The sequence below is a fragment of the Corvus kubaryi genome, unplaced genomic scaffold, assembly GCF_017639235.1.
Source record: "Corvus kubaryi isolate FWS band 111438036 unplaced genomic scaffold, C.kubaryi_AGA036_p1.0 136, whole genome shotgun sequence".
Lineage (NCBI taxonomy): Eukaryota > Metazoa > Chordata > Aves > Passeriformes > Corvidae > Corvus > Corvus kubaryi.
In genome coordinates this window covers 8,474,058-8,486,689 of record NW_024580670.1, presented here as the reverse complement: position 1 = coordinate 8,486,689, position 12,632 = coordinate 8,474,058, and the positions used below count along the sequence as shown (strand labels likewise).

General features: G+C 38.2%; 1 protein-coding gene across 3 annotated transcripts in view; it reads right to left on the bottom strand.

Annotated features, from left to right (window-relative positions):
- Positions 1 to 8,962, bottom strand: part of CFAP20DC (CFAP20 domain containing) — a 72,306-nt gene extending 63,344 nt beyond the window's left edge. For 2 of the 3 annotated variants that reach the window (XM_042015363.1, XM_042015370.1), the window contains exons 1-5: positions 8,854 to 8,962; positions 7,723 to 7,940; positions 4,417 to 4,504; positions 2,112 to 2,201; positions 1,532 to 1,625 (exon numbers count right to left, since the gene is read on the bottom strand). In XM_042015363.1, the coding sequence (XP_041871297.1) occupies positions 1,532 to 1,625; positions 2,112 to 2,201; positions 4,417 to 4,452 (220 nt within the window). In that variant the 5' untranslated portion in view covers positions 4,453 to 4,504; positions 7,723 to 7,940; positions 8,854 to 8,962. Of the gene's footprint in view, positions 1 to 1,531; positions 1,626 to 2,111; positions 2,202 to 4,416; positions 4,505 to 7,722; positions 7,941 to 8,853 lie in introns of those variants that run through there. The other variant, XM_042015381.1, reaches the window with a different exon arrangement.
- Positions 8,963 to 12,632: the final 3,670 nt, after the last annotated feature.

Genomic DNA, 12,632 nt, shown 5'->3' with positions numbered 1-12,632 from the left:
TCAGATCATGACAACACTGCTCAGTGGAGACTTCTGATTTTTAGAACAATAGCAAAGGAGCTTGACTGAGGAAGCAAAAAAAAATTCAGGTAGCTCCCTATCAAGGGAAAACAGTACAAAGCTGCCTGAACTGAACCATATGTTGTTTTCTTAGGTATTCCATCAGGGACGATACAGGCTGCTTTTCACTGACTTCACAAGACTGAACAGAAACATTGGCTCCTCTTTTGAAAATTACAGATCAGAACTTTCTTCTTTTGAGGGCCAAATGACACCTTAAAACTTCAAATTAGATTTGCATATATGGTACCTTTTATTTTGGAAGAGTATACAAAGTTACAGTGCAACTGGGAGAGCATATACTTGATAAATTAAATACTTGAGGTACATACACCTCAAGAGAGGAAGAGACCAAGACAGAAGGGAACAGAATGGTAACAGATGGAAACCTGACTGCATTATTGCAGCAGCAGCTAAAGTAAATTTAAAACCAAACTATTTTTAGCAGTGATTACCCACAAAATTAATTCTTAATCCTCATTTTAATGTTTAGCAACAGCTAGGAATTTTTTTCTTTCAATTGCTTACTAGTATTTGCTATAGTAGTTCATTGTATGATTGAAAATGAATGAGATTTCTCAAAAATATACATTGCATTAATATTTATTTTAATGAAGATAATAGCCAATTTCTTTTATGAAAATCAGACTAGACTTCAAGGCCTTACTGCATGACCAGACCGAAAAATTTATTCCTTTTTTTTTGTGCTTATTGGAAAAAACTTATGTCTTACTGTACACCCTGCATTAGAAGTATACTAGAAGATTCCCATTCCATTTGTTTAAAATCACCATCTCAATTTTTTTTCAAAACGAGTTGATTTAGTTAATTCTAAACCAGCTCAATTCACTCCTACAAGCCTTATAAGGTACAACACCCTGTCATGGAGTTTAAGGCATATGGTGATTGCTGTATTGCAGACTGGTTTATTGTAGTGCAACAGACATCCTGGGAAAACACTCCACACTACCCTTAAACACTCCTTACACAAACACAGTGGAAATTTGGCTGTAATTTTCTTGTACCGCTAGTGCTTATTTGATACAAAAGTAAAAATTCTCTAAAAAGTAAAATGAGAAAGGGGACAGGAACCTATTTCACATTCATCAATGCCAGTTGAATTAATGACTTTAGTAAGTGCTGAATGGAGTCAGAAGTTATTTATCAGACAGTGGTCTGCAGCAGAATCAGGTACAGAATTGAACTTGGCAGCACCAGGACATGTAAGATCTTCCCTACAGCACTTACTCTAATATGGCATTTCTGTAATTTTTACTTGTTTGTGACTGACCTGCTAAAAAATGAAAATGAAAAAAATGAAAAAAAAATTAAAAATTGAAATGAAAAAAACCACTTTTCCTATGCTGAATTATGCCTGAACTAAGGGAGAACAATGTAAGTTTACATTCCAGTGTAAGACTGATGTAATAATCAGAACAACATCACAGACATTTAATTCTTTGATACTCACAGGTTTGTCTAGTTTCCTTTGGTAGCTTCATTTTGTTGATTAGACTGTTTCCTTCAAGTACAAAAACAAAGCCTTTAAGTTCTTTGTCATATTCCTACAAAAAGGAATAACAAACATAAGCATCCTGATAGAATTCTCCTCCTGACAACCAACGATGCTACTAACATGCAAAGCTATTTTTTTTAATCAGAAAATGCAGATGGCACTGCAAGTGTGACTGATCCAAATTTGATGGCAAAAATATAATCCATATAAATCTGTTTTTTACTTGTGTGTTTTATGAACAAATAATGCTGACAAAAAGGACTCATGATTCAGTGTGCAAAGCTCAATTAATTGGTTACCAGAGTATCAAAATTACTGTCTAGATATTTAAACTGTAAAATTACACTGTAACCAACTCAGTCCGCAAGCAGGCATATAGAACTAATTTAAGTAGTCATTTAGTCTGTCATAATGACAGAACTGCAAGTGACAACTCCACTATCAGGTCAAAGCCCTCATTACCTTCTAATTTTAAGCTTCATTCACATATTTCTGGTTTATACTCTAGGTTTTATAGATTTCTTAAAAAACTTACTTTTGATATAGCTGATGGGTTGCCAAATATCTTCCATTTTGCTCCTGGGTTCTTGCCTTGAGCACTGAATACTTCAACAAACCGGCCACCCTATGACAAAATGTTTTAAGGATACATCATCCAGCCAAATGCTCAGCTCAAATGCTCTCAGGTCAAGATGAGAACCTAAGAATCCCTCTCTGTATCATGCTGTTACCACAGTCAGCATTACTGATCAGTCAGACAGCACAATATCAATAACAGCTTCTAGACTACTATAATATATCAATTCACGTAGTCAATACTTGGCTTTACTAGGGGATCAGAAGATAAAATTGAAGGAATACTATGGAGTATTTTAAATGATTTTATTTATACTGTCATTCTGTTAAAAGCAAAATTATTGTAAATATTCTAAAACCATGCAGGAGATGACTAATCTATATTTAGATAAGATTTATTTCTATGATTTGCCAAATGAAATGAGTTTTAAAACCTGCTGCTGAAAAATAAAAGGTGCTACAGATTGGATGTTTTGTCTGATTTCCAATGGAAATGAAGTTTACACCATTTGTCTACATATGTGAATGGCTTGGCCTATCTATTTTGCAGTAACTTTTCTACTAGTTACCAAATTCCAGCCTGATTTGAGCAAACAAAAATTTACTAATTTTTCTGGCCAATTTATGTGGCCTGGTGGTAGATCTGTTCCAGTCAGTATCACCATGAAAAGGTAAGGGCTACAGCCTTCATGAGGCAACAGAGAATTATTACTGGAAAAAGATTATTATGGATGTCCCTGTCAGGTGAACACTCCTGACACAGAGCAGGTGCCCTATTAGATATCAAGGAATCTAAACATAGGCTCTTGGGGAGGTTGGCTTTATCTCCTCTGCTTAGGGAATTACTTGCTTCTATATTTTTCTCATTTGATGTTGCATTTTTTGTGACATCTGATGCACTCAGCCTACAGTTTGCTAAGCATTTTTCAGCAGCATGGTTGACCTAATCAATCATTACAACTCTGCCATTCTCTTCTCATTTCTAGCTGCCTGCACTCCCCAATTCTCTTTATGCTCAGCTGCCCAAGCAATTGCCCGCAAGTCAGAATGAGCAAGAGGGGCAAGCAAAAGAAACGCTCCTCAGATTAGTTTTTCAGAGAACATCAACTCTGCACTGTATATGAATTAGGTATTTTTCTCTGCCCACATGCACCTGGCAGCTCCAGCCACACAGCTGATCCCAGTGACTGGACGTAGCAAGTTCTAAGGAAATTCAAAATGGCATTCTATAAACTGCACTCAAAATCTTTTTTATACTTATAATGGATGAATTTTTTAATATGGTATATTATCAATTTCCAAGTTACCTGATTTATTTAAGGACTACAGGATCAAGCTCTCAAAAAGTTCAAAAAGATTTTTAACTGCCAAGTTGTATGTGCTTGCAGCAAATCTTAAACGAGGCTTTTTCTTCCATCTTTACAAATACATTTTGTTAATCGCACAGGCCTTGAGTTGGCCCTGATTTGAGTGGACAGGACATGGAAAAGGATCAGACATGACATGAGAAAATATCAAACAAACACTGATGCAAGAAGCTGACAAAAGTTACTTGGAGCTGTGGAGGATGGTTGGGTCTCATGGGGGGCCCCAGTGAAGTTAGGCAAGAAACTGCCAAACTCCACAATCAACTGGAAGGGAGTATGGGGCATCTTTGGGGAGCACAATCCTGCAAAGCCAGTGGCAGCTAGGCATCAGAAATTCCATGAAAAGCTGACACAGCCTAGGGAACAGCATCAGAAATACCAATTTTGGGTACAGAAGTAGCACATCTGGGACCAGTGGGGAAAATGTAGTTGGGGTGGGTTGTTCTCTTGGGATGGGACTAGTGCAGAGAAAGGGAGGCAAAGTGTGGTGGAAAGAGAGGCCAGAAAAGAGTAAAAGTGATAATGAAGTTCCAAATGACGTGACTGCTGTTGTCACAAGCTTGTGCTGGACCAAGAGAATAAACCAACCCCCTTTTCTGACTACACCTTAGGAGCTGGGACTCCTTCCATGACAGCATGGAAGCAGATGTGCCTTCCCTGGCCCACAAGGGTAAAGAACAAAAGCCACTGGCAAACCCATGTTGGTGCCCATTCTAGACCTGACAGCATCAGCAGCTACCCACTACTTCGTAACACTTCTATAAAAATACTGAATAATGAAACACTCCAAAATACTCCTGTAGCTGGTCTTTTTGCCTCTCAAGATAAGCTATTTTAATTGAGCTCTCTCAGAGATGAAATGAAAATGGGTAAAAAATAAAATTATTTATGTTTTACCTGATAGTGGTTTTTGAACATTTTTCCAGCTTTCATAAGCAGAAAATAATTTTAGCTTCTCATATAGTAAAGACACTTGCAAGCTATGCTGAAAAACAAACAAACAACTTTATTTAGGATTTGACAGGAAAAAAATCCTATAATGACACTCCAGCCATATTTTAAAATATGTGAATACTATTATAAAGTATTTTTCAGAGTAGAAATGTATATCAACTGCCTCAGAGTGCTACTGCAAAAGAATTAACACCAAAATAATATTAATATTGACGGTGTCTTGGAAAATATTCTCTTTGTGCATCAAGTACTCAGGGCCGCCTTCTCTTATATTCCGAGTAAAACTAGTACATTTACGTCAGTCCCTATTTTTAATCAATGAAGACTTCCTCATTCTTTAAAAATGTTTAGAAATCATCTTTGATATATATCTTTTATTGTTCTTTGTTATCAAGTGCCCACTGGAAAACATTAGAATCCATTGAAGAGGAGCTTAACATTCAATATAGAAAAGCAGAAACATGGAGCAGCTGCAGGAGAAATCTCTTCATCTAGAGGTATTTGGCAGAGACTCCTGAGACAAGTTATCTTCTTTCACATTCAGCACTCTTCTTTGAGGATGATTACTGTATGACTCAAACCAAGCACTTCAGTTATTTGAGGGCTGCTCAAGTCACTGTGAATTAAGACATGCTTGCAGTTATAGAATCAGAACAGTGGGAAGGGAAGGGACTGATACTGGAAGCCTCCCACGTTCCTCTTTGATCACGCTGAGTGTCTGGGCTCACCTGGCATCAACAGAAAGTGAAGAGACCCTGAACACAAAGGAAGTTGTCACTCTCCACAGACAGGGTGAATCAGCCACAAGAGACAACAAGCACCTTCACTGAGAACTGAAAGTGCTTCTCAACTCACAGAAAAATCCTTTCACAAGACTCTGCCTCACTTTTATTTGAAATACTTTATTCTGTTCCTGTTCAGTTTGGGTACAAACAACTTAAGAATTAATTTATTTTTAATTACTGGATATTTTTTCAGACTGCAACCAGTTTCTTAACAAAGAGTAACAATATGCTGACCAGGTGATTATAAGTACAGTTTCTCATAATGAACAGCTCAAGTCTCACAACCAAAAAGTAACAAAGCTTAAAAAAATTATGAAATATGAATATGACTACAAATGTACTAGAAATTCAGTGACAATATGCATGAGTTCATGAAGAATGAATCCATTTAAAGGATTAGAGCAGCATTCTATTTCAAGAAGTAAATCACTCATTCATGAAAATGTGATGAAATCTATTGATATTTATTCACAATTATTTTAATCAGCAATAATTAAATCTTAAAGTTGTCTGTAAATAAAATAAAAATGGAAAAACAATCAGATATTATAAACTTATCCCATGATGCTGCCAGAAATAGTAGTTAATTTTTACTTTTTATTATAAGGAAAATGAAATTATAAACCACAGCATTTATAACAGGCCTATCAAAACTTGTAATTAGTATTTTGATCAAATTTAACTAATATTGTCACTGCACTTCTAAAACACCAGTTTCCATGTTTTAGACCATTTTCTATACAAATTTTCCACTTGGTGGCTTAATTTTTTTTAAAAAAATTACTACATTAATAGTTATATTGAGAGACTTAATTATGAACTAGACATTTTAGAAATATATTTTAAAAAATGCACTTCTAAAGCGAGTGTATTAGACTTTCCTTCCCTCTAAATATTCACTTAACATAAAGATCACTTATTTCTGAAATCACTGTTCTCTTTTCTGTGACAGGCTTCTAACAAAGCCCTATCTTTGTTATTATCTACAGCCTTTAAACAAGCCAGAGCTACTCAAAATTGTATGATTCACATCTTAGTGAGAAGCAGTGGCACCATGAAACTAATCTCAGTGACCTACTGTTTTGATTCCCTTTGCCAGAGCAAAGAGACAGGGAATAAGAGACAGGAGCCAAGCCCTCCTGCAGGACATATTTACGATGAGTGTCTCCCTGTAACTCACACTCTGAGGCACTTGTCATTCTAGGACTGAGGATTTTACCATCACCCAGTTTTTATTTATTATTAATTTAAAGTGAAGGAAATGCAGAGGAATACACTGCTTTCTACTTGGGTCAAAGTACTTTCACTAACTTTTGCTTTAAAGATCAGTTTCAGATTTGCCAAGCATAATGCACCTAGCACAGCCCTCATATATTCTGCAGTTCTGTTATGCCTTATTACATCTTAGGGAAAAATATTAGGACTACATAAACCTGAGGAATTCTAAACTAAAAGTCACTGTATAAAAAGTTATCAGTTCTGAGACTGAAAAAAGTAACTCATCTCTTTCAGGGACTACTACCAGTATTCTGGCTTAAAATTTGTCATCAATGCAGTTGTGTTTTAAACTGATACACAAATTGACAAGGTAGGTTATCTGCTAATTTGCAGAACATATTTTATGCAGACTCAGAAAACTGATGACTGTTGTAGGTACCAAATTCATAACCTCTTCCTAACTTCAGTGGAAGGTAAACTAGACCCAAAGTTTTTAAGCATTTGTGTTTGGATGAGTCATTCAGCTACAAAGCTGATAATTGTAAACACCTCTGTGAAATCAGCAAAATGTCAATTTGTTTTTCAAAAAGGCAGGAAAAATACTGCAAGTGACATTGCAACACATCTTTGCTCATATATTGCTTAATTATAACTTATCAAATTTCATTACTACAAATGAAGACTAGAAATTTCCTTTGCTATTAAGATTGGTAGCCACTACCAACATTAAGTGAATGATGTATTTGTCATGTAATTACTGAGGTAATGTTAAAAAGTGTTTTCATTTTGCATCAAGTATTATTGTCTTTAATAATAGTAACCTATTCTTAAAGCAGAGAATGGTCTGGAAAATTGATAGTTGCAGTATTTTTCCTCTTTTCACCTTTCCCCTTCCCAGTCCCTCCAGAAATTCTAAACATCAAGAGCATTTAAAATCCAGAGGGACTATTTAAAAAAAATCAACAGCAATTTGAAATGCAAGTCCTCAATTTTTTGCATAGTTATGAAATAAATAGGAATTTTATGACATCTTTGTAGAATGCCATAAACTAGTAGCTTTCTCATTTTTCAGTCACAGATCAAACTTACTTTTTTATTGCCCTGAACCATGTACTTTAGTATGTCAGTCCAACTGGAAAGACAGGCTTAAGGTATCAGTCAATGACAAACAATCAAGAATGTAACTTATAAAGTTAAGCAACAATTAAAGATACTTATCTTTGAATAGAGTCCTATCAGGATTTACCTTGTGATGCCTTGGTTTGTGCAGTGACTTTGATCATTAGTTTCACCATGTTTCTTATAATTGATAATAAAGTAGCAGTGTCCAAAGTGCCCCTTATTCTTTCCATTCACACAAGCCACTTAGGACTCCGCAGAAATATCTCCGTTCTATGACAGCTTCTTATGTATTTTTCAATAATATTTGGTGTTTATGTAGCCCCAGGATTCCAACAATTGGTCCTTTGAAAGTAATAAGCAAAAAGAGTATTTCATGAACAGCAAATGCAAACAGACCTTCATGCTTTCTTAATCTAATTAGTACTAAGCACTGTTCTAAATTCAGGAGAGACAGGGATGGTCAGACTCACACAAACCTAAACCCCTTCATAGTCATGGTTAGTCCCTTGTCTTAAAAGGCACTATTTACATAAGTATATGAATACATGTTTCTGATAAATATCCCGATGTTGGAAAAGCTGTGTTTATTTAAGATTTTCTATTCTAAAGTCAAATTCGTGAAGCAAAATAAAGTGAATTTGCACTTACTACTAATTTGCATTGAAAAATGACACGAATACACTATTTTTGGCAGGGCACGCAGGCTTAGACCCACGACTGTTCATACATATAACTCACCATCATGGGCCCAAAGCCAGAGCTGATTTATGGCGGCTGGGACACGCCAGGGAAAGCAGTTCATCACTGATGAAAGGTTTTAGTATCTCCCAGACAAATGAATTCCACACATTAAATATTTAAAGCTGGGTTTGTAACACCGCTATATATTTTCTCAAAATACAAGTTAGCATAATAAACGGGCAAGAAGACCATTAATAAGCTATTGCAAAACTACTGGTGCTCCAACGCGCGAAGCAGAACGGCTTTTATGCATAACGTGCAGGATTAAGGGGAAAAAGAACTTAAAATCGGGACTCTTGCTTTATAAAAATAGGACCGCAAAACGCTTTGACACAACACCCACGACAACCTGCGGCCCCCCTTCCCTGCGCAGCTACAGCGGCACGGCCGCGGCCCCCCCGCCTCTCCGCCGGAGCTGTTGTTGGGTTCAGGATCGCAGTCGGCGTCAGGATGGGGATCGGAACTGGGGCCGGGGCCGCCGAGCCTGGGGAGCTCCGTCCCCGCCGGGTCTCACCTGCGTGAGGGCGGCGGGGCCGTTGGAGATGGCGGCGCGGGCGGGGCGGCCCCTGAGGGCCGGTACCGGCTCGGGCTCGCCGGCGGCGGCCCCTTGGGGGTGCGGGGGGTGCCGGTGTCTGGCGGCGGCTGCGCTGCCCGCGGTCCCCGCCCCCGCAACCAAGTCCCTCACACCTGGCCGGGGCTGCCGCAGAGCCTCTGCTGGCCCCCAGCGTGTGTGAAATGACGCCGTGACACCCAGGGCCCGTGCAGGTCCCTCGAGCGCAAATGTCGTTGACATGTCAACTCATTAAATATATTTGCCCTTTACCCTTTAAGGCTTCATTCTCTAAAATTTTTTGTTTTGTTTCGGTTTTTTTTTTTTTTGTGAGAGGGATGAAGGATGAGCTACAGCAGCCATATCAAAGTCCTTGGTTTTTAAGGAATTACACTGGCCTCGGTGGTCTGGCATTTTTCCCTACGAGAAGAAAGCAAGAAGGACGGCCCCATTACTCCATTAGTTTAACATCACTGGCAAGTACAGACAAACACCTCCCGATGGCTTCAAAAATCTCTGGGAACAAGGTTATGGGGAACTAATTTGATCTGGGGTTTTATAATGCGGTATTAGTCACACAAGATCTTCCCTTGAAGTGACTGCTTTTTTGATCACAGCGTTTCTTCATGAAACTTTGTAGCCTTTTCACAGAAAAGTGCTGGAATACCATTTTCTTCCTCAAAGTGTGTCTTAATGTTTCTACGAAGAGCAATTATTAAGAACTTTGTAACCTATCATGGCATATTGACATATATGAACTGGAAGGGCTGAGCCACCAATGGGACCAACTGTGCTCAGCCCACCATCACTTGCTCACCTTCCTCGCTTTTCCTCCTGAAAGGTACTATCCTGATTTTGCCAAGGAAGGGAATGAGTTAAATCAGCTTTAGGATGTATTTAGCTTTCTCATTTTACCTTAGGATTTTCAAAGAAATCCAGTGTAGCTTTATCATACACTGGATTACACTGATTTGAGTTCTTGGGTACTGGAGATAAGGAAAACAATAATACTAAAGCAGAGCTACAGGTTATTAAATAAAAACAGTTAATAGAACAAGGACAGAAGAGAGATGATGATAGCAAAAGAAAGGTTAAAAAACTATTGTGGAGTTCAGTAGCCAACAGAAACTACATAGTTCATTACAGGCGGTATAACCTGAAGTAGTTTTGAAATTAATTACACATAATACTGTATCTAAAAATCATGCATCCTCTCTGACAGGAGTTATGCAAAGGCCTGAGTAGTTTAGAAATTCCAGTTAAAAGCTGAGATTTGGGCTAAAGAGCCTAAAGTTCAAATGGCATATGAAGCAGCCATCTGTGAGTGTAAGGTATAAGGAGCTACCTGCGTGCTGGGGGCAAATCTGGGCTGCCCAATTACCCTTTCCCAGCTGCCACAGGAAACTGGTTTTAGACATACTGTGAGGGGAATTTTTTTCCCTGTTTTTTCCAGTTTTACAGAGAAAACCTCATATCTTATGACTCAAAAGTTGCAGGTGATGTAAGACTAGCCAGGAATCTTGTGTCATTAAATTTAGTTCATCTGTAGCCTGAGCACATCATGCGTCCATAGTCTATTTTGGAATTACGGTGATGTGGGGAACACTGTAAAAGTAATGATGAGACAATCAAGGTGTGAATGATGAATTCTTTAAGATTGCACCTTTAGGTCAGCTGCTGTTGGTACCTGAGCTGCTGGGTTATGTACTTTTCTTTGGCTAAATACTTGAAGCCTCTGTGCAGTGTACATCTACTAAAGCCCTGGAAAGGCTGATGAGTGCTCACCAGCTGCTTAGGTAATAATTCGGAAAAACTCTGAGAACTCATATACATTTATCTTCACCCCTTACATGTTAGAACATATTTCAGTGAAGAGATTCCTATTGTGTCTTGGAACACATGAACATCCCTTCTTCTCATAAATAACCTAAGCACAACGTGTGGTTAGGTCTCCTGTCTTAAATTAAAATACTGAGGAGTTAGGAGCATCATGCTGGGAAATGAATTGATTTAATTTAGGAGAGTATTCAATGTGCACTAGATATCTGATGTGTGGTATTAAACCCAGCCATTTTTAAAGGACCCCCACTGACATAGCTTGGGTTTGTATCCATAGGAATAGTTCTGTAATTTCCTTCATCCTTTCCTGACTTTGCAAACATACCATTTACATACTCTTGCTCACACTTGGAACAGTCTCCCTTCCCTCTGTGTAAAGCTCCATTTCAGCTCTAATAACCACTGGCCAGTCTGTTCTGTACAGTATTGTTCTGAATAGGTTTGGTTTGTGCTTTTTAAGACTGTCAGTTCATGTAGTCTGGAGATCTCTTGTCTTTCTAGTTCCTACTGTATTTTGTAAAATGTCATGGTATGTCTTGAGATCTATATATATTATAAATGCAAGTTAAGCTTAAAAAAGAAGATACCCGGGCATCCTATGAAATTTTCTGTAGTTTCTTCTTGCCATTCTTGATGTGTAGGGAAGGAAGACACGATGTGAATTGCTGCCTGCTTAGCCTTCACTTGGTAACAGCTGCCGTGGAGCCAAGGCGTACTTGCCCCAGTGCCAAGCCACTCTGCATTTCCTCTGAACATTCCTGCTCAGCCAGTGACCTTCCTAGGAGTACGTTTGCCAAGATTACATCATGTAGGGTAATTTAACTGCATGGTCACCATTGTATCTGCTACTATTTGTGGATCTCTGAACAATTTCCAGCAGAATGCTTCATCCTTCTTCAGCCATGTACATGTGCTCTGAATTTTTTGTTGATTTTATTTTTACGTTGGTCTTTTGATAGAAATACTGTTCAAATAAATTAAAAAGTGAAGTTTATTAATTAGCATGACTGTCTGTTTGATCTTCTAGAACAAAATAAATTCTGTGAGAGATGCATATAATCTCTCCATCAGCTTTAGGATTTGCTTTTAGAAGGGTGGAGTAACACCTTTGGTTCAGAAAGCAGCAATTTGCAGAAGGCTGTTCTTGGGTAAATATGTTAAAATTGCAAATTAGTTCACAACCTATTTTCCAAAGCCACAAAAATATTTAATCTATAGACATTGTGTAAGAATCCTTATTGAGGGTTGTGGATAGTTATGACAAAACACATTTGGGCCAGTTTCTGTGGTGTGTACTTCCAAGATTAGACTTTCACAAAGTTTCCTCTCACCGACGCTCATACTACTACTGATGTAGTCCTGATGCTCAAATGTGGAAGGGGACTCCAGGAGGGTCATGGTCAAAGGGACTGTCAAGGGGATAGACAGCTGCAGCAGGGATGGAAAAGTTGTGGAGACATTCCTTCTGCATCTGCCTATTCTTTACACCACACTGGACAGTGTTGAGTTGCGAGCAAAGACAACTCTCCACCACCAGACTAATTCTGTTGACAAAGCTTGAAAAAAATCATGGTCTTTCTGTAAAATAAATGTGTTGCACCACTCCAGAAAGCATTGAGTCCACAGACAGTAATACTTGAAAGTGGAAAACTGGCTGCTTATATCTTGTCAGGCTTTATAGGAATCCACCCATGTGACCAGCTGGCCACATTTCAGTTCAGAGCAGGCATTTAAACCCTTAAAATCATGAAGACGTATTTAATGAGGATGCCTAGCTAGTTAGCCAGCATTCATGGATGTAGAAAGACAACCAGCACACAGCTAAAGAGATTATGAATCTGTTCCTCTTTTATGCTTTGTTTGGTTTACTTTGAGGCAACTGGAATCTATTTACAGATAAAAAT